The sequence below is a fragment of the Xiphophorus hellerii genome, chromosome 17 (genome assembly GCF_003331165.1).
Source record: "Xiphophorus hellerii strain 12219 chromosome 17, Xiphophorus_hellerii-4.1, whole genome shotgun sequence".
NCBI classification, from domain to species: Eukaryota; Metazoa; Chordata; class Actinopteri; order Cyprinodontiformes; family Poeciliidae; genus Xiphophorus; species Xiphophorus hellerii.
In genome coordinates this window covers 13,165,284-13,185,326 of record NC_045688.1, presented here as the reverse complement: position 1 = coordinate 13,185,326, position 20,043 = coordinate 13,165,284, and the positions used below count along the sequence as shown (strand labels likewise).

General features: G+C 37.3%; 3 protein-coding genes across 5 annotated transcripts; 2 read left to right on the top strand and 1 right to left on the bottom strand.

Annotated features, from left to right (window-relative positions):
• The first annotated feature begins 64 nt into the window (after positions 1-64).
• smkr1 (small lysine rich protein 1) lies at positions 65-859 on the top strand. Its single transcript, XM_032589144.1, has 2 exons — positions 65-156; positions 364-859. The coding sequence occupies exon 2, from the start codon at positions 458-460 to the stop codon at positions 650-652; it is 195 nt and encodes a 64-aa protein (XP_032445035.1). The 5' UTR covers positions 65-156; positions 364-457; the 3' UTR covers positions 653-859.
• stmp1 (short transmembrane mitochondrial protein 1) lies at positions 694-2,427 on the bottom strand. Its single transcript, XM_032589145.1, has 3 exons — positions 2,259-2,427; positions 1,573-1,626; positions 694-1,232 (listed from the first exon to the last, which is right to left on the bottom strand). Exons 1-3 carry the CDS (start codon positions 2,271-2,273, stop codon positions 1,161-1,163), a joined length of 141 nt encoding a protein of 46 aa, XP_032445036.1. The 5' UTR covers positions 2,274-2,427; the 3' UTR covers positions 694-1,160.
• Positions 2,428-2,479: 52 nt separating this feature from the next.
• On the top strand, positions 2,480-13,613 carry LOC116736594 (dynamin-1-like protein). Of its 3 annotated transcripts, XR_004342624.1 has the most exons (20): positions 2,480-2,702; positions 3,055-3,196; positions 3,814-3,854; positions 3,944-4,015; positions 5,786-5,872; positions 5,975-6,137; positions 6,215-6,335; positions 6,769-6,900; positions 7,849-8,055; positions 9,166-9,286; positions 9,861-10,016; positions 10,097-10,186; positions 10,260-10,352; positions 10,438-10,491; positions 10,795-10,875; positions 12,227-12,358; positions 12,459-12,568; positions 12,857-13,016; positions 13,102-13,297; positions 13,332-13,613. XR_004342624.1 is itself a non-coding variant. In XM_032589142.1 (19 exons), exons 1-19 carry the CDS (start codon positions 2,601-2,603, stop codon positions 13,156-13,158), a joined length of 2,121 nt encoding a protein of 706 aa, XP_032445033.1. In that variant the 5' UTR covers positions 2,480-2,600; the 3' UTR covers positions 13,159-13,613. The 3 variants fall into 3 exon arrangements, 2 of the variants coding, with proteins under 2 accessions (XP_032445033.1, XP_032445034.1); XM_032589142.1 differs by having other exon boundaries at positions 13,102-13,613; XM_032589143.1 differs by lacking the exon at positions 10,795-10,875 and having other exon boundaries at positions 2,481-2,702; positions 13,102-13,613.
• The last annotated feature ends 6,430 nt before the right edge of the window (positions 13,614-20,043 follow it).

Genomic DNA, 20,043 nt, shown 5'->3' with positions numbered 1-20,043 from the left:
CAGTGAAGAAATGTAGAGGTCTGTGAGAAAGGCCAGTCGCTTTATTCAGTCCAGTGTCCACGGTCTCCAGGACAACAGGCTATATACAAACGGAGTATCACCGTCTCACCAGGACGCATTTGGTTGCTACTCGGAACCGTGCCAAGACAACCACTGGTAAGAATTATTTTGGGGTTTTTTTTACCTTTATACTTTTAACTTATTTTCTTATTCATCTGAATCTTATGTGTAATGTCTCTTCCAGAAATGTAAAATATCTTCTGCTATGGTGAAGTACCAGTCTATGATTGGTAAAGTTATTTTAAAAAGCCTACCTATCAATCACATATTAAGAAAAGTTACTTTTTATTTTCTTTCTGTAAGCCTATCAAGCCGAGATCCCACAGCTCCAAGTCTGCCAAGAAAACCAGGAGTCCAAAAACTCTAAAAAAAGAAATCTTCTTCCAAATGCAACAAGATGGAGGTGGACATCCTCAGCTCTGCAGCCATGGAGAACCTCTACTACATATCCCACAATGCACCAGACTGTCTGGAGTACAGAGGGTTTGGGTGGCCAAATTCCCAAAGAAGAAGGGAACAAAACAGAAGAACAGATAAGATTTGCCAAACATTAAAAGGGTTACAGCGCCATCTGTTGAGAGAACATTTTTAGTGTAAGAGTTGAGGCTCAAAGGAATGAGAATGTTATTAATGTCATTTTCTGTAACTTTATTGTAGGCTTGAGGATTGAGAACAATGTTTGTGAAGGTGTAGCAAAACGTTTGGCAGTTGTTACTAAAAATTCAGAAGGTAGTTTAATTATGTTGTACATCTCAATGCACTTTAAACATTATCATCACACTGCATTATAAAAAAAAAACAAACAAAAAAACCAGACGACCAGTGCCAGTAAACTTTAAAGTGATCCCACCAGTTAGCTGCATTATTTGTTAAATCGAGTTTCTAGGCAATTTACCCAAGGAGGAAAACTCCAATGGAAACAAGGATTTATTACAGAGAAGGGAAACGAATACTGCTCCTGGATCTGCTTATGCTTTTACTCATGTCAAATAATCCTGTAGCGAATGCACACCCCCGTCCCCTTGAGGCAACATAACCCTGTGGATAAATAATCTCTGCAGAAGATGTCTCCTCTTCCTTGAAGCACAGTCCAGCTTTGCTCACTCAGGGGGCTTCTTCTTGGCCTCCACGTCCTTTTTAAAAGCTTCAATTTTCTTGGCTATGTTGGGTACCTAACCGGGTCAGAATCTAGGTTAATATTGGCAACAGAACATTTAAATAGAAATAGCAATTGGCAAATAAGAGAAACAGCATTTGTCCTTTTTCTTTCAGTATGAGCAGGGTTTCACATTTATAGGGCAGGGGTGTCAAACTCTTAAAGAGCTGCTTGTGCCAGAATGTATTTATAAACCCGTTAAAAATATTACTGAATTCTTATAATTAAATAAAGGCCCACGTAAAAAGCTATGGCGGGCCAGATTTGGCCCTCGGGCCTTGAGTTTGACACATGTGGGATAGGGAATAAAGTCTAGAAATATTACACTTTTAATGAAACAAATAAACAAAACTTACTTCATAATTTTGAGCAAGGTACATTCCCACTACATTCCCCAAAGTGAAGCCAGCCTGCAAACAAAGAAGTAGAGCTGTTATTCATCCCACATCTTTTTGGAGGGTCTCTGCTCACTTTACTGTGTACAGCAGAAAAATAAAAGGTATGACAGAAAACTGTTTTTACACAGAAACACTTTGTTACAGAGCAAACTGTCTTGTAATTGTAGCTTTCTTTTCTTTAGATCAAGGACATTCACCCAGCGTTGACAAAATTACCAACTGATTAATAAACTGACAATATATCCACTCAACTAGACCTTATTCACAAATCATAATTTATCTTCAAACGAAAATTAAGTTGTATTAATGGGGTGTCAATTTTTCACATTTTCAATGTTTTTTGCTCTTAATCTTTTACAATACATACCTAACTTGCTGCCATCTTAGTTAATTTACTTTCAGATTAAATTGTTTATCTAATCTAAATATGGCATAAATATTGCTAGTAGCATACATATTTTGATGTGCCAAAAAATTGTAACAAACTCATTCAATCCTATAAAGACAGAATCTCTCAGGTATTTTCTCATGATTAACTTTTAACAGATATTTTATCAGCATGTAGCGCTAACAGTTAGCATTTAAGCTACTCCGGACTTGGCAAAACTACGGCTGTCAGGCGTCGACGTGGAAGAATAACTCACCAAAAACTGCAACATGACGACGTAAATAAACTTATCAAAGTTCTGCTCCTGTTACATAAACTTTGTAGCTAAAAGCAGGTCGGTGCGTCAAAGTTAAATGATCCAAACCAGCTAGCTAACGAAGCTAGCCGTCCACCAATACGCATGCGCGTGACAGCGAGCTGTTTCCGTCCTGAGCGTCTGACTTGTAGTCTTTTTCCTTTCAGCTGCTCCCGGTGGAAGAAACTGCAACTCCCAGCTCCACGCGGTCTCCGTTGTCGCAATGGTGGTTCCGGGGGGACATTGAATGACTTTGGCTCCATCTCGACATAGAGCCTCTTTAAAACCCGTTGACCAGCAAACATGGAGGCTCTTATCCCCGTGATAAACAAGCTGCAGGATGTGTTCAACACCGTGGGGGCCGATATCATCCAGCTGCCGCAGATTGCAGTGGTGGGGACTCAGGTAAAAAGCTGCGCCTGTGAGCATTTTGGTGATAGCAGCTGTCATGCTAGTCCTATAACCTTGCTTCAAACATGCACGAATGAAGCGGAAGCACTAATATTACAGTGTTTGATTTAATTGCACTTTATTATATCCTTGAAATAAGTGAGATTTGACCAAATAGTTATGACGAAACAGTTTTTACTGGAGCTGATGCACATGATAAAATCTGCACACTGGTGAATGTTATCAGCCCACATTCTTAAATTAGCCCCAGTTGTCTAAAAGCAGGTCGGTTCCTGAGTGCAAACACCCCAGCTGGCTGAATATGTTTCCATATCAGGCTGTGTTTATATTGTCTTCGTGCCTCCAGAGCAGTGGAAAGAGCTCTGTGCTGGAGAGCCTGGTGGGCAGGGACCTGCTGCCCCGTGGGACTGGCATTGTAACCAGGCGGCCCCTCATCCTTCAGCTGGTCCACGTAGATCCTGGAGACCGCCGGAAAAATGAGGACGGAGGTGGGTGCCTGCAAGAAATTCACTTCTTTCCTTGACATATGTGGTGTTCGGTCAATAGAAAAAAATATCCAATGCAGTAATGAACATGAATAAACACACCATTTTGAATTTTATAGAGATTTATATATCAGGATGCACTTTACTGCTACTTTTTCCATTAAATCCAACAAATACAGTAAGGATACACAATAAATGTGGAATCCTGATCCTGTAGAATTAAATAGGGTGGACTTTTTTTTAAATTATCTTTACCTTTAGATAGTTTCCCACATGATTGGAGTAAAGCAATCAGTTTTCTCTCTGTCTGTCACTCTTTTCCGAACCACATGCAGAAGCAAAGCAGAGCGCCTCAGAGTTACAGCGTTCCAGGTGTCTGTATTTTTAATAGCTGAATTTAGCGTCTTGTAGCTCGGCCATGATTCCTCCTCCTCTCCCATATTCTTAGCTGCTTAGATAAACCACAACATTACCTGTGGCCAGATGCTGATCCTTGCATTAGTTGTGTTTGATTTGCCTCTTGTACACAGCAGTTTCTTTCTAGCTTTAATAAGTTGTTACTGTTTTGTTTTTTTAAAAAAATATATGTTTATGACTCAATTTCTCACTGTGTCTCACAGATGTGGAGGAGTGGGGGAAGTTTCTACACACTAAAAATAAGGTATTCCTCCACATAATCCTGAACAGTGTGGTTATCTTGGTCATGACTTGTTGTGAAGCTTTCCTCCTCTTTTTCTTTTCATTTTGCAGATCTACTCAGATTTTGATGAAATCCGACAGGAAATTGAAAACGAAACGGAGCGAGTGTCGGGGAATAACAAGGTGAGATGGAGAGCTACGAGCGAGGTGGTGTGTTTGTGTGTTTCCTGACGGCCAAAAAGTTACTGCGATTGGAAAAACAAAATGAAAAGCAAAATGTTTTAGCCTTTTGTTTGGGTTTAATAAATCCTTGGCTTTGTGATCTTGTACTATTCTACCACGAAGCCTCATTCATCAAAACTTAAATACACCAAACCCTCAGTCTCTTGTGAATTGTTTGTTGTGTCCATCTGTATTTATTAAGTGAGAGAGTAACTTCTTCTCTATGTCGTCAGCATGAATATTGCCATTTGGGGCAACAAAATTAGTGATTTTTGAATCAGTTGTTTAGTCATTATTTTTTGTGAGTCAGGGGGGGAAAAAAAAGATGCTTTAAGTTTCAGGATTAAAACTATAACAGTGAGTGTTTCTCCGCAGGTAGACGTTATAACTCCTGTAAAGTCAGTCCAAACTCTGCAAAGGTTTAACTGTGACCCTTCGTACGTCATGGACGCAGACTCTCGTCTTTACTGGATTTATACCTGAGACGCTAATTTCTGATCGCCAGCTCTTACATTTTGAAATAGAGTTAGAGTTCCTCCTAGCTCCAACAAAATAGGGCATTGACGTAGCAAGCTAGGACTGTGCTAATAATAATAAATAAAACAACAGTATTTTATAACCGGCAAGGGTCGGGAACATGGCAACAAAAAAAAAAGAAAAAATGCAGAGGTACGAAAGATTGAAATAACGACGACGGGGGTGACGGCACCTTTTAGCAAACAAACAGCTAACAAGCCGTATAATTAGTTTTGTTAAATATAAATTTCTTGTCTTATTTATTATTTATGTTTCCACTGTTTTTAAATATTATTTTCTGTTTACATTTCCCACAGTATTTTAAAGGGCATTAATTTGATTTATTTATTTATTTTTTACAAACTAACCTATGGTGTTCATTTTTTTTAATCACATAGGCAAAAAGCATCTATTTAAGAGTACTCATAGGCCAAAGAATTGTTTTTATTTTAAATTATAAAATTTTAAATCCTTAATTCTATTGATTTATTTATTTTTTTTACATATTTTCAACTGCTTAGTAGATGTTTGTTATTAATATTGTTGGACAGGGTGTAGCTCTCTAGCCTTAACAGAAGAAAGAACGGTTTTAAACAGTTTTGGGCTCGGTTGAAAAATGTACTTTGTCCGCCGCAATAATAACAGGATGTGGATCATTTACTATTTTTAACAAAGTCTCTAAAAGCCGCCTTGGCTGCACCAAAGTGCTGCTGTGTAAAAGTCACTGGGTTGTTAAAATACTGAATACTTTGCTTTCTGTGTCGCATTTTGCCCGGTAAAAATATTATTTGTCAGTAATGATTAAATTAACTGATTAAAAGAAGTAAAAGTCCCCATCCGAATTAACCACTGCTTGCTTATGTATCATTCTTGAGTCGCTGTCTGGAGTTTTGTGTCTAAAGTTGATTCTGACGTTTATTTAGTTATTTTAGAGCTGATTAATCTCAGGCATCTCAATGATACGACTGTTTGGGATGTTGTCAGGAGCTGGCTGTCTTTTGGAAATCCATTATTCAAGTGCAGACTCAAATTATTAAGTTATAAATATACTGCTGGAGAGAAAAACAAAGATCTTCTAGAGAGTGGTATCTGCTGCCTGGCGAACAGCAATATACTCCTCATCTGATCGCAGCCTGCAGGAGAATCTAAACGTATCTCGCTGCTTCTGATTCTGTGACGGACGACGCGCTGAGCTAACTTCCTGTTCCTCTGCAGGGAATCAGCGACGATCCCATTCACCTGAAGATCTTCTCCCCTCACGTCGTCAACCTCACACTGGTGGATCTGCCAGGAATCACCAAGGTAACCCATCCCGTTTCCGTCTCCCGCAGGACGAGCCTTTCGAGTGCTCTGTGAAGAAATCTGACACCAGCTCCTCTACCTTCTGGACCCGCTCCTCTCCAGGTGCCTGTGGGTGATCAGCCCAAAGACATCGAGATCCAGATAAGAGATCTGATCCTTAAGCACATCTCCAACCCCAACTGCATCATCCTGGCGGTCACGGCGGCCAACACGGACATGGCCACCTCGGAAGCCCTTAAGGTGGCCCGGGAGGTGGATCCAGACGGTACGAAAGCAAAACCTGATCTTTAAATGGCAGCGATCTTCGCCGAGCTTTCGTTTTGAATGGATGTGAATCTTCAGGCAGGAGGACGCTGGCCGTGGTGACCAAGTTGGACCTGATGGACGCCGGTACGGACGCTATGGACGTGCTGATGGGCAGAGTCATTCCTGTTAAGCTGGGGATCATTGGAGTTGTGAACAGGTGTGAGCAGCATTTTATTATCAAACATGAAAGTGGCCATGATGCCTCGTAGTTATGGGTAGGCATTAGGGCAAAAAAAGAGAAATTTATAAGTTTTCTTTTTTTCTCATAAAATCCCGATTTGATAAAAAATAATATTTGTTTGTGTAATTTTACTAACTTGAGTCAAACACAACTGAGGTTTAAAAAACGTGACTAAATGAAAAATTGTGTATGATGATTATCATATTCATTATTTAACTTCAGCTTCAGATGATGCATATCAGAAGTGACGTGTTTAATGTACAATCAAAACAACTCCAACCTTTTATCACTGCGGCAACTAAATATGGCTTTAATGTTAATTATATATTAAGAGTTGAATGCCAACTAAATAATAGTAACTGTTTATGGTTTTATCATTAAAGTAAATGTTTCTGGTCTGAACCCTCAGGAGTCAGCTGGACATCAACAATAAGAAGTCTGTGGCCGACGCCATCCGCGACGAGTACGCCTTCCTGCAGAAGAAATACCCGTCGCTGGCCAACAGAAACGGAACCAAATACCTGGCCCGGACCCTTAACAGGCGAGCTCACCTCTGGGGGAAATGGTTCAGCAATAATGCAGTGCATGAAATGATAAAAGTCCGTTTTTAAAAGTTCATAGCAGTAAAAAGATCAGAATTTGAATTCCCACATCAAGCTGCTCCCACTGCCGTGCTTTATGTCTGTTAACCTTTTGCCCACTGTGCCTTTACTGCTATTCTTCAAATATAACGACGAAATAAACACACATTTCATCAAACCAAAGACATTTAAAAAAAAAAGAGCTTAAACTGCAGATATTTTTGCTATTTTAAAACTTTGATTTTTTTTTTTTTTTAAGACATTAGTTCTATAATCTAGGAAATATTCTAAGGTGATGGAAGTCTGACTTTGTAACTGCTCCTTTGTGTCTCTGACCGAGGTAAAAAAAATATGTTTACATAAATTAAGTATTTTTTTTCCAAGCTAAACATCAATTACAAAACAACAATGCAGTTTTTTTTCTTCATTTCTGATATACAAAATATTGACTTATTATCTGCACCTCCTATGACGTTTCTAGCTCTGAAGCAGCTGATGGTGCTGCAGGCAGCTCTGAGTCACCTCAGTGAAAATAAATTCTCATAATTTCAGCTCAATTTTTTCAATTTCTTCAAGCGTGCAGCAGCCTCTCACATCCCCCACAACAACAAATTACACCCAGGCAGGAGTCCTGCTGAATGATGTTTGTTGTTTTGTTCGTATTATGTGGCTCTCCTTTTTTTATTTATTTACTTTTTATAGACCAAAGAACTTGTAAAACAACTCTCTGACATTCAGCTCTCATATTTTGTATTTGTGCTTGCGCTCCCATATTTACCGTCCCTGTTATCAGAGGACATGATGTAAAGCCGCGTCGCTCCTCCTGGAGCAGCAGGCGTCTTCCCGGAGAATTGCTAATGTCTGTCATTTAAAGCCAAGCGCTCTGCCCTTTCCTCTGCTAATGTCAGGCTACTGATGCATCACATCCGAGACTGCCTCCCGGAGCTGAAGACGCGGATCAACGTCCTGGCGGCCCAGTACCAGTCCCTGCTCAGCAGCTACGGCGAGCCCGTGGAAGACCAGAGCGCCACCTTGCTGCAGCTTATCACCAAGTTCGCCACGGAGTACTGCAACACCATCGAGGGCACGGCCAAGTACATCGAGACGGCAGAGCTGTAAGTAGCGGCTCCGCCACACGGTGGCGCTGTTGAGCCGGTGAGGAAAGAGGAGCGGATCAGCCGCTCTCGGTTTCTGATTTAATGTATTTATTTAACCTTTAAGACAAGATAAGATGACTGAGAACAAATTCTTATTTTGAACAATGACCTGTTCAGAAAACGTTAAAATGTCACACAGCTGAAAACTGAAGAATGTCATGAAATGGAGAAAAAACAACAACAACTGAATACACATGAGTGAGCAGTTTTTAAAAATAGCTACGTTTAGGCCTGTCACCATTACACATTTTTCTGGTCGATCATTTTTGTTCCAGAAGTTACTATGACAAACGAGTAATGTTGTTGTTTTGAGGCCATTTTTTAAAGTAATATAATGGTAATGGCAAAATAAAGAACACATTCTCAAAGATCAGTCAGCTTTAAATTCTGATGAATATTTAACACTACAACTGGAAGAGATTTTAAATATCCAAAGTAAATGAATAAGACAACAAATAAAATGAATTTTGAAGGCTTTGTAAGCAAAATTGTTGAGACCAAAACACCAAACTGAAGACTGTTATCATCCAGTTTTTGGTAGAAAGAGAGGGGAAAAAAGAGAAACAATAAATCATGTTAATGGAAATTATTGAGTTTGTTTTAATTGATTTATTGATTATAGTGACAGGCCTACGTAAGGTACTATGATTTTTATTAAGTTGATAAATGTCAATATTGAACGTATTTGAGCTTTAGTGTTTGGGGTTTTTTGCAAGTTGTTTCCATCATTGCTAGCAGCAAAATGAAATGAGGATTGGTCTAATGATGTCCGTCTGGGACCATCAGAGTGATGAACTTATTACAGCGAAAAGTGCAAGTACTGTTGGAAATGCTGAGTGAGTGATATCTATAGTTTTATAAATGAATTTGTACCAATTTATTAATCTGTGTGATGGCCAGTTTACAAGGCACCAGTAGCAAAACGGACTGCAGAGCAAACAGATGACATCTAGCTCATGGAGTTGAGTTGTGGACAGATTTTTCATCTTTTAACATGCTGGAAGTTGTGAGTCGGATGCCGCAGCGTTGACATGACGACCGTCTCCATCTCCGGCCGCTGCGTTTCAGGTGCGGCGGGGCCCGGATCTGCTACATATTCCACGAGACGTTCGGCCGGACGCTGGAGTCCGTGGATCCCCTCGGAGGACTCAGCACCATCGACATCCTGACGGCCATCAGGAACGCGACGGTGCGTTCACGTCCTTCCGTTCAAACAGGAAATAACAAATAATAATAATAAACGGGGCCGAAAGCACGAATCGCCATCGATTATTGGAGTAATCACCTCAATTAGTAATCGATTAATCATCAACTGGAGTATACAGACTCTGAAACATGCAGTTTGCAGAGCTGTAATTAAGCAAAAACTGTCTTTAAAAAAACAACTCCTTTGTCTATAAATATATTCTAATCAAAACTCAAGTGGCAGTTTCTGCTGCCACTTCTTAAATTCTTTTTATTCCTGCCATTTTTCCTTTCCAATTATTAATCGCTTAATAAAAAAAAAAGTTTTTAAAAATCAACAGATCAGCTCCACACTGTCGATAAGTAAAGCTAAAGGAATCCTATGCTGTTTGCATTTTAGACAATAAAATTAATTAGTTGTTTATTTGCATTTTTATACTGCATAAAAAAGACTGAAGTGGTTGAATGAAAAATCTACAGAATGCGCCACTTTTTAAAAAAAATGTTTATTTAATTAATCTTCAGAGTAGTTGACTTATTAGTCGTAGCCCTGATAATAAAGCCGTCCCCTCCACCAGGGCCCGCGGCCGTCCCTGTTCGTGCCTGAGGTTTCCTTCGAGCTGCTGGTGAAGAAGCAGGTGAAGCGTTTGGAGGAGCCCAGCCTGCGCTGCGTGGAGCTGGTTCACGAGGAGATGCAGCGGATCATCCAGCACTGCAGCAACTACAGCACCCAGGTAGAAAAAAAACACTCATTCTGTGTCCTCATCTTCTCCAGACACACACACGTTCATGGTCACACCGTTTTATCTGTCAGGAGCTGCAGAGATTCCCAAAGCTTCATGAAGCCATCGTTGAAGTGGTCACCTCCCTCCTGAGGAAGAGACTCCCCATCACCAACGAGATGGTACAAACGTCTAGCCGCACGCCTGCGTCTGATTGGCCGCAGAGTTTAGGACGAGTTATTCTCCTCGTTGCAGGTTCACAACTTGGTTGCAATCGAGCTGGCCTACATCAACACCAAGCACCCAGACTTTGCCGACGCCTGCGGAGTCATGAATAACAACATAGAGGTGCGCGCCCGCTTCACTAATTTCATCTGACCGGAAATTTATTTTTACCGTTTCATTTATTTATTTTTATTATTTTAATTTCTAGGAGCAGAGGAGAAACAGGATGAGAGAGCTGCCCGCCGCAGTACCGAGGGATAAGGTAAACGTTTGAGTCGGGTTTCTGAAGTCTCAGTCTCATTTGCTCTAATATTGGAGTTGGAATCTGCAGCGTCTGCTCACAGCGAGACGACCGGCAAACGCAAACTGCTCCGGATAGTTTCCGTCCAGGAATCTAATCCTAAATCTCCAGGCTCATTCTCTGAGAGTCTTCTCAACTTTCCACTGCCAGCCTCGCCTTTTTTTTTTTTTTTTTTTTCTTCTGTCTTCTCAGAGCCTTTTTTTTTTTTTTTCCTCCCTCCCCCTCCTCTCCTCTTCCACATTTCTGCCCTCATATTCCTGCTAGTCTGTTGGCAAAGGCCCGGCAGGCCCAGCTGCGGTTTCTGGCGAGCCCTCTGCGTCCGGAACAGACGTGGACAGTGCCAAGGTGGGCACAAACTGCAGCCTGCTGGCTCCGCGCCCAGCCGGCTGTGGGTCTGATGGTGCTGCACGGACGGACGGACGGATGGATGGATGGATGGATGGATGCTTAGATGGATGGATGTGCATGAGCTGCTGGCATGCACTGTGATCTTTGTCCTCTGATGTGTTGCTGTCCCTCAGACTGATGGAACTTGCTCTAACAGCTGTGTGCGCGTTTTTCTTCAACCAAAGCTCGTCCCACAGGAATCCCTCCAAAAATAATAATCTCCCTCTCTTCCCTGTTTCTCCAACTCAACACTTTTCAATGCTTCTTTGATCTTAGGAAGATCTTGCGAGGTTCAGATCCCGTTTCGGGTTTTATTGGTGAATTTGAACAGTTTTGTTTTTTCTAATAGGGACGCACAGATCTGATTTTGATATCTGACGTTTCGTATCGGCCGATGCCGATCGGATACACGATCGGAAAAACGTTTCTTTTGTTTACATGCAGACTTTATTACAAATTTCACTAATAACTGCACCAGTACGTCACTGGCATGTGCATCACAGATATCAATATCAGATTGGTGCATCTCTAATGAAAATTACAGACTTCCCCATTCTTTGTAAAAGGGAAAACTTGAAAAGTCGACTGTGCATCAAATGCAAATTTTACCCCACTGTTCCTTCTGGATTTCAACCTACATGTCTCTCGGATCAGGAACCTGTGGTACTGATGAAACTTTTTAACTTCAAACGCCAGACTTCTACAGTTGAAGGACAAACGTTGGGTTTCGTTTGCTTTTCTTTAAAACCCATTTCGAGTCGGGTTTATGTGGCTCCCAGCTGTTATTTTAGCTTTGCTTACAAATGTCAGAAAGCTGCTTGGATTCCTTTTTATAATCTCTCAGCAGTAAATTTGATCCCCATTTAAAGCAGCCAGGTTCCCCCACAGCATGACTTTGCTATTGCCCTGCTTCACACCTTTTAGTAGTTTTGACTTCCAGTGCTGGATTGCCCAGTTTCATTTCACTTAAAGACTTTTTGATCTCTGTACTTTTATCTCAAGCGTTTGTGCAGTAGATCCCCACGTCGTGGCTGTGGTGCTGCTTTGCTTCACACCATTTAATCTTTGGTTCATTCTTGAGAGTGTTTTAATGCATAAATTCAAACCTGCAACAAAGCGTCCCACATCATGAACCTGCCACTGCACCAACCACAAACCAATATGATATGTAGGATTAAATCAGAGACAAATAAATTAGATGCAGGCCAACTTGTTTATCTGCTTGTTCCACCAGAAACAATTTTTGTGAATCCTTGTTATCCTAACTATTTTGCTTTTAACCCTTGGTTTGTGTGTGTGTGTGTGTTAGGGAGCGGCTGCAGGGCCTCAAGGTGAGCAGGACGGCACCGGGAACTGGAGAGGGATGCTGAAGAAGGGGGAGGAAACGGCCGGCTCCGGACCAGGAAGTCCACTGAAAGGAGTTGTTAACTTGCTTGACGTGGTAACCAAACCTCACCCTGCAAAGTGCATTGTTGGATTTCTTTCAACTTTTTATAAATGAACTCCTTTCATTGTCTGGACCTTTTGGTTTGCTTCCCCAGCCCGTCCCGGTTGCCAGGAAGCTGTCGTCACGGGAGCAGAGGGACTGCGAGGTCATCGAGCGCCTCATCAAGTCGTATTTCCTCATCGTCCGAAAGAACATCCAGGACAGGTGGGCCCAGGGGTCTCCTGCTAAACCTTTATACCCTGATAAAAATCCACAGTGTGCTTCTAGAAGTTTATTTCAATGGCATGCTCTCCTGGCCTTCTGATTTTGAAAAGTGGTGTACAAAATGGAGCCTTTTGACATGTCAAACAGGAATTGCTTAACTTTTTATACTCAAAAGTGAAGCATAAAAAAAACAAAGCTTTCTACTGTTATAGGATTTTTTAAGGGTGACACCGATGACGTCATGTTGGTTGAGGATCTCCATCCGTTTACTTTGCCCCCCTTCCGCAGTGTGCCAAAGGCGGTGATGCACTTCCTGGTGAACCACGTGAAGGACAGCCTGCAGAGCGAACTCGTCGGACAGCTGTACAAGTCAGGCCTCCTCAACGACTTGCTGACGGAGTCTGAAGACATGGCCCAGCGGCGCAAGGAGGCTGCCGACATGCTGCAGGTAACATGCGCCGCCCCTCCAGTGTAGGAATCTAGTTCTTCCTATTTTGACTTTTATTATTAATTAGTACATTTTTATCCTACAGGCATTACAGAGGGCCAGTCAGGTGATCGCTGAGATCAGGGAAACACATCTTTGGTGAAAAAGTCACGGTATGACCAGAGGATAATTGTTCAATTCATCATCTCTGAACTTGATCAAATTGTACAATAGTTAGCATACAAACATCTAAGAAATGCTTTTTAAAAAACCCCAGAAAGCTTGCACTGAATTTGTGGGACATTGTAAGGAAGGTTACCCAGAATGCTACTGGACATGTGTGTGATGGTGTTCCCACTGAAAGTTAGAAAATAATCATTTCCAGCCTTTTTCCTTTAAGAAGTAGCACTTGTCAAATAAGAACACTGAACTTCTGTTTATTTTGTTTTTTTGCACTATTGTCAAACTGTATTGTAAAGCAGGTCACAGTTACCATCAGGTTTATTTATTGTGTCATTTAAGTTTACATTTGCTGCCTAGATGTGAAATTTCTGTAAGGCTTCTAAAACGATGAATAAATAAGTATTTTATTGCCATTAAATGCAACGAAACAAGGTATTCTAAAATGTGTTTGATTTCTGTCGACTTGTTTTTTGGTGCAACTCGTGCAAGCCTTTCCTATACTAAGAAAGGCTTGCAGGTGAAAATGAGCTGGTTAATTTATCTACTGCCTTTTTTTTTTTTTTTTTTTTTACACACATGATCAAATTCTTAATCGTATTTATAGATTCTAGGGCCAGGTTGACTTGAACAGCTTTTTTCCCCTAATAAAAGGGGAAACTCCTGTTTAGGATTTTAAATCTGTATTAATTAAATACAGATTTGTTTTTTGTCCAGCGTGACAAAAAAGCGAAACAAGAAAATTACAGGGCTATTTCTTCATTTTCTCCTTTTTTCACATTTAGGAGCTACATTTCACATTTAACTACATGAAAATCAGGACAGAAAAAAGCAAACACCAGACTATTAGTAAAGGATGCTGCTGGCAGACCATCACTTTTGCACTGATGTGCAAAAGCTTTTTTTTTTTAGCTTTTTCAGGAGTCGAGTGTTATTTGTTATATTGATGGATGTCTAAATAATTCTTCACTGAGCTCCGTCATCAAGAAAAATCAGACAGGAAAAGGCAACATGATCTCAGAAAAGAAATGCCGCTACAGCTGAGGAATAAAGCGCCGTCTGACAAAATGATTTCACCTCAAAGCCTGCATGTCGAAATGGCAGAATGTTTCCAAAATATAAAGGTGAACAAAAGTAGTAACTTAAAAGTTGCCATGACGTGTCAGAGACATTTTCGACGTCATAGTATAGTATGTCATTTTTTTGGACATTTTCGACGTCATAGTATAGTATGTCTTTTTTTTTAAATTTTCGACATCATAGTATAGTATGTCATTTTTTGGACATTTTTGACATAGTATACTATGTCAAAAATGACATACTATAGTATGTCATTTTGTGCCCATTTTCGACGTCATAGTATACATGTCATTTTTTTTTACATTTTCGACGTCATAGTATAGTATGTCATTTTTTTGGACATTTTCGACGTCATAGTATAGTATGTCATTTTTTTGGATATTTTCGACGTCATAGTATAGTATGTCATTTTTTGGACATTTTCGACGACATAGTATAGTATGTCATTTTTTTGGATATTTTCGACATAGTATAGTATGTCATTTTTTTGACATTTTCGACGTCATACGTATGTCATTTTTTTTTTACATTTTCGACGTCATAGTATAGTATGTCATTTTCTTGGATATTTTCGACGTCATACTATAGTATGTAATTTTTTTGGATATTTTCGAAGTCATAGTATAGTATGTCATTTTTTTGGATATTTTCGACGTCATAGTATAGTATGTCATTTTTTTTTACATTTTCGAAGTCATAGTATAGTATGTCATTTTTCTGACATTTTCGACGTCATACTATAGTATGTCATTTTTTTGGATATTTTCGACGTCATAGTATAGTATGTGATTTTTTGGATATTTTCGACGTCATAGTATAGTATGTCATTTTGTTTGACATTTTCGACATAGTATAGTATGTCATTTTTTTGGATATTTTCGACGTCATACTATAGTACGTCATTTTTTTGGATATTTTCGAAGTCATAGTATAGTATGTCATTTTTTTTTACATTTTCGACGTCATAGTATAGTATGTCATTTTCTTGGATATTTTCGACGTCATAGTATAGCATGTCATTTTGTTTGACATTTTCGACGTCATAGTATAGTATGTCATTTTTTTGACATTTTCGACGTCATACTATAGTATGTCATTTTTTTGGATATTTTCGACGTCATAGTATAGTATGTCATTTTTTTGACATTTTCGACGTCATACTATAGTATGTGATTTTTTGGACATTTTCGACGTCATACTATATATGTCATTTTTTTGGATATTTTCGAAGTCATAGTATAGTATGTCATTTTTTTTACATTTTCGACGTCATAGTATACTATGTCATTTTTTTGGATATTTTCGACGTCATACTATAGTATGTCATTTTTTTGGATATTTTCGAAGTCATAGTAAGTATGTCATTTTTTTTGGATATTTTCGACGTCATAGTATACTTTGTCATTTTTTGGACATTTTCGACGTCATACTATAGTATTTCATTTTTTTGGATATTTTCGACGTCATAGTATAGTATGTCATTTTCTTTTTACATTTTCGACATAGTATAGTATGTCATTTTTTGGATATTTTCGAAGTCAAAGTATAGTATGTCATTTTGTTTGACATTTTCGACATCATAGTATAGTATGTCATTTTTTTGACATTTTCGACGTCATAGTATAGTATGTCATTTTTTTACATTTACAAAGTCATAGTATAGTATGTCATTTTTTTTTACATTTTCGACGTCATACTATAGTATGTCATTTTTTGGACATTTTCGACATCATACTATAGTATGTCATTTTTTTGGATATTTTCGACGTCATACTATAGTACGTCATTTTTTTGGATATTTTCGAAGTCATAGTATAGTATGTCATTTTTTTTTTACATTTTCGACGTCAGTGTAGTATGTCATTTTCTTGGATATTTTCGACGTCATAGTATAGCATGTCATTTTGTTTGACATTTTCGACGTCATAGTATAGTATGTCATTTTTTTGACATTTTCGACGTCATACTATAGTATGTCATTTTTTTGGATATTTTCGACGTCATAGTATAGTATGTGATTTTTTGGACATTTTCGACGTCATACTATATATGTCATTTTTTTGGATATTTTCGAAGTCATAGTATAGTATGTCATTTTTTTTACATTTTCGACGTCATAGTATACTATGTCATTTTTCTGACATTTTCGACGTCATACTATAGTATGTCATTTTTTTGGATATTTTCGACGTCATACTATAGTATGTCATTTTTTTGGATATTTTCGAAGTCATAGTAAGTATGTCATTTTTTTTGGATATTTTCGACGTCATAGTATACTTTGTCATTTTTTTGGATATTTTCGACGTCAAAGTATAGTATGTCATTTTGTTTGACATTTTCGACATCATAGTATAGTATGTCATTTTTTTGACATTTTCGACGTCATAGTATAGTATGTCATTTTTTTACATTTACAAAGTCATAGTATAGTATGTCAAAAAGAAAATGACATACTATAGTATGTCATTTTCTTTTTACATTTTCGACATAGTATAGTATGTCATTTTTTGGATATTTTCGAAGTCAAAGTATAGTATGTCATTTTGTTTGACATTTTCGACATCATAGTATAGTATGTCATTTTTTTGACATTTTCGACGTCATAGTATAGTATGTCATTTTTTTACATTTACAAAGTCATAGTATAGTATGTCATTTTTTTTTACATTTTCGACGTCATACTATAGTATGTCATTTTTCTGACATTTGCGACGACATACTATAGTATGTCATTTTTACGACATTTTCGGCGTCATAGTATAGTATGTCATTTTTTGGACATTTTTGACATAGTATACTATGTCAAAAATGACATACTATAGTATGTCATTTTGTGCCCATTTTCGACGTCATAGTATACATGTCATTTTTTTTTACATTTTCGACGTCATAGTATAGTATGTCATTTTTTGGACATTTTCGACGTCATAGTATAGTACGTCATTTTTTTGGATATTTTCGAAGTCATAGTATAGTATGTCATTTTTTTTTACATTTTCGACGTCATAGTATAGTATGTCATTTTCTTGGATATTTTCGACGTCATAGTATAGTATGTCATTTTGTTTGACATTTTCGACGTCATACTATAGTATGTCATTTTTTTGACATTTTCGACGTCATAGTATAGTATGTCATTTTTTTGACATTTTCGACGTCATAGTATAGTATGTCATTTTTTGGACATTTTCGACATCATACTATGTCATTTTTCTGACATTTTCGACGTCATAGTATAGTATGTCATTTTTTGGACATTTTCGACGTCATACTATAGTAAGTCATTTTTTTGGATATTTTCGACGTCATACTATAGTATGTCATTTTTTTGACATTTTCGACGTCATAGTATAGTATGTCATTTTTTGGACATTTTCGACATCATACTATGTCATTTTTCTGACATTTTCGACGTCATAGTATAGTATGTCATTTTTTGGACATTTTTGACATAGTATACTATGTCAAAAATGACATACTATAGTATGTCATTTTGTGCCCATTTTCGACGTCATAGTATACATGTCATTTTTTTTTACATTTTCGACGTCATAGTATAGTATGTCATTTTTCTGACATTTTCGACGTCATACTATAGTAAGTCATTTTTTTGGATATTTTCGACGTCATACTATAGTATGTCATTTTTTTAGATATTTTCGAAGTCATAGTAAGTATGTCATTTTTTTTGGATATTTTCGACGTCATAGTATAATACTTTGTCATTTTTTGGACATTTTCGACGTCATACTATAGTATGTCATTTTTTTGGATATTTTCGAAGTCATAGTATAGTATGTCATTTTTTTTTACATTTTCGACGTCATAGTATAGTATGTCATTTTCTTGGATATTTTCGACGTCATAGTATAGTATGTCATTTTGTTTGACATTTTCGACGTCATACTATAGTATGTCATTTTTTTGACATTTTCGACGTCATAGTATAGTATGTCATTTTTTTGACATTTTCGACGTCATAGTATAGTATGTCATTTTTTGGACATTTTCGACATCATACTATGTCATTTTTCTGACATTTTCGACGTCATAGTATAGTATGTCATTTTTTGGACATTTTCGACGTCATACTATAGTAAGTCATTTTTTTGGATATTTTCGACGTCATACTATAGTATGTCATTTTTTTGACATTTTCGACGTCATAGTATAGTATGTCATTTTTTGGACATTTTCGACATCATACTATGTCATTTTTCTGACATTTTCGACGTCATAGTATAGTATGTCATTTTTTGGACATTTTTGACATAGTATACTATGTCAAAAATGACATACTATAGTATGTCATTTTGTGCCCATTTTCGACGTCATAGTATACATGTCATTTTTTTTTACATTTTCGACGTCATAGTATAGTATGTCATTTTTCTGACATTTTCGACGTCATACTATAGTAAGTCATTTTTTTGGATATTTTCGACGTCATACTATAGTATGTCATTTTTTTAGATATTTTCGAAGTCATAGTAAGTATGTCATTTTTTTTGGATATTTTCGACGTCATAGTATAATACTTTGTCATTTTTTGGACATTTTCGACGTCATACTATAGTATGTCATTTTTTTGGATATTTTCGACGTCAAAGTATAGTATGTCATTTTTTGGACATTTTCGACATCATACTATGTCATTTTTCTGACATTTTCGACGTCATAGTATAGTATGTCATTTTTTGGACATTTTTGACATAGTATACTATGTCAAAAATGACATACTATAGTATGTCATTTTGTGCCCATTTTCGACGTCATAGTATACATGTCATTTTTTTTTACATTTTCGACGTCATAGTATAGTATGTCATTTTTCTGACATTTTCGACGTCATACTATAGTAAGTCATTTTTTTGGATATTTTCGACGTCATACTATAGTATGTCATTTTTTTAGATATTTTCGAAGTCATAGTAAGTATGTCATTTTTTTTGGATATTTTCGACGTCATAGTATAATACTTTGTCATTTTTTGGACATTTTCGACGTCATACTATAGTATGTCATTTTTTTGGATATTTTCGACGTCAAAGTATAGTATGTCATTTTGTTTGACATTTTCGACATCATAGTATAGTATGTCATTTTCTTTTTACATTTTCGACATAGTATAGTATGTCATTTTTTGGATATTTTCGAAGTCAAAGTATAGTATGTCATTTTGTTTGACATTTTCGACATCATAGTATAGTATGTCATTTTTTTACATTTACAAAGTCATAGTATAGTATGTCATTTTTTTTTACATTTTCGACGTCATACTATAGTATGTCATTTTTCTGACATTCTCGACGACATACTATAGTATGTCATTTTTACGACATTTTCGGCGTCATAGTATAGTATGTCATTTTTTGGACATTTTTGACATAGTATACTATGTCAAAAATGACATACTATAGTATGTCATTTTGTGCCCATTTTCGACGTCATAGTATACATGTCATTTTTTTTTACATTTTCGACGTCATAGTATAGTATGTCATTTTTTGGACATTTTCGACGTCATAGTATAGTACGTCATTTTTTTGGATATTTTCGAAGTCATACTATAGTATGTCATTTTTTTTTACATTTTCGACATAGTATAGTATGTCATTTTTTGGATATTTTCGAAGTCAAAGTATAGTATGTCATTTTGTTTGACATTTTCGACATCATAGTATAGTATGACATTTTTTGGACATTTTCGACGTCATAGTATAGTATGTCATTTTTTTACATTTACAAAGTCATAGTATAGTATGTCTTTTTTTTTTACATTTTC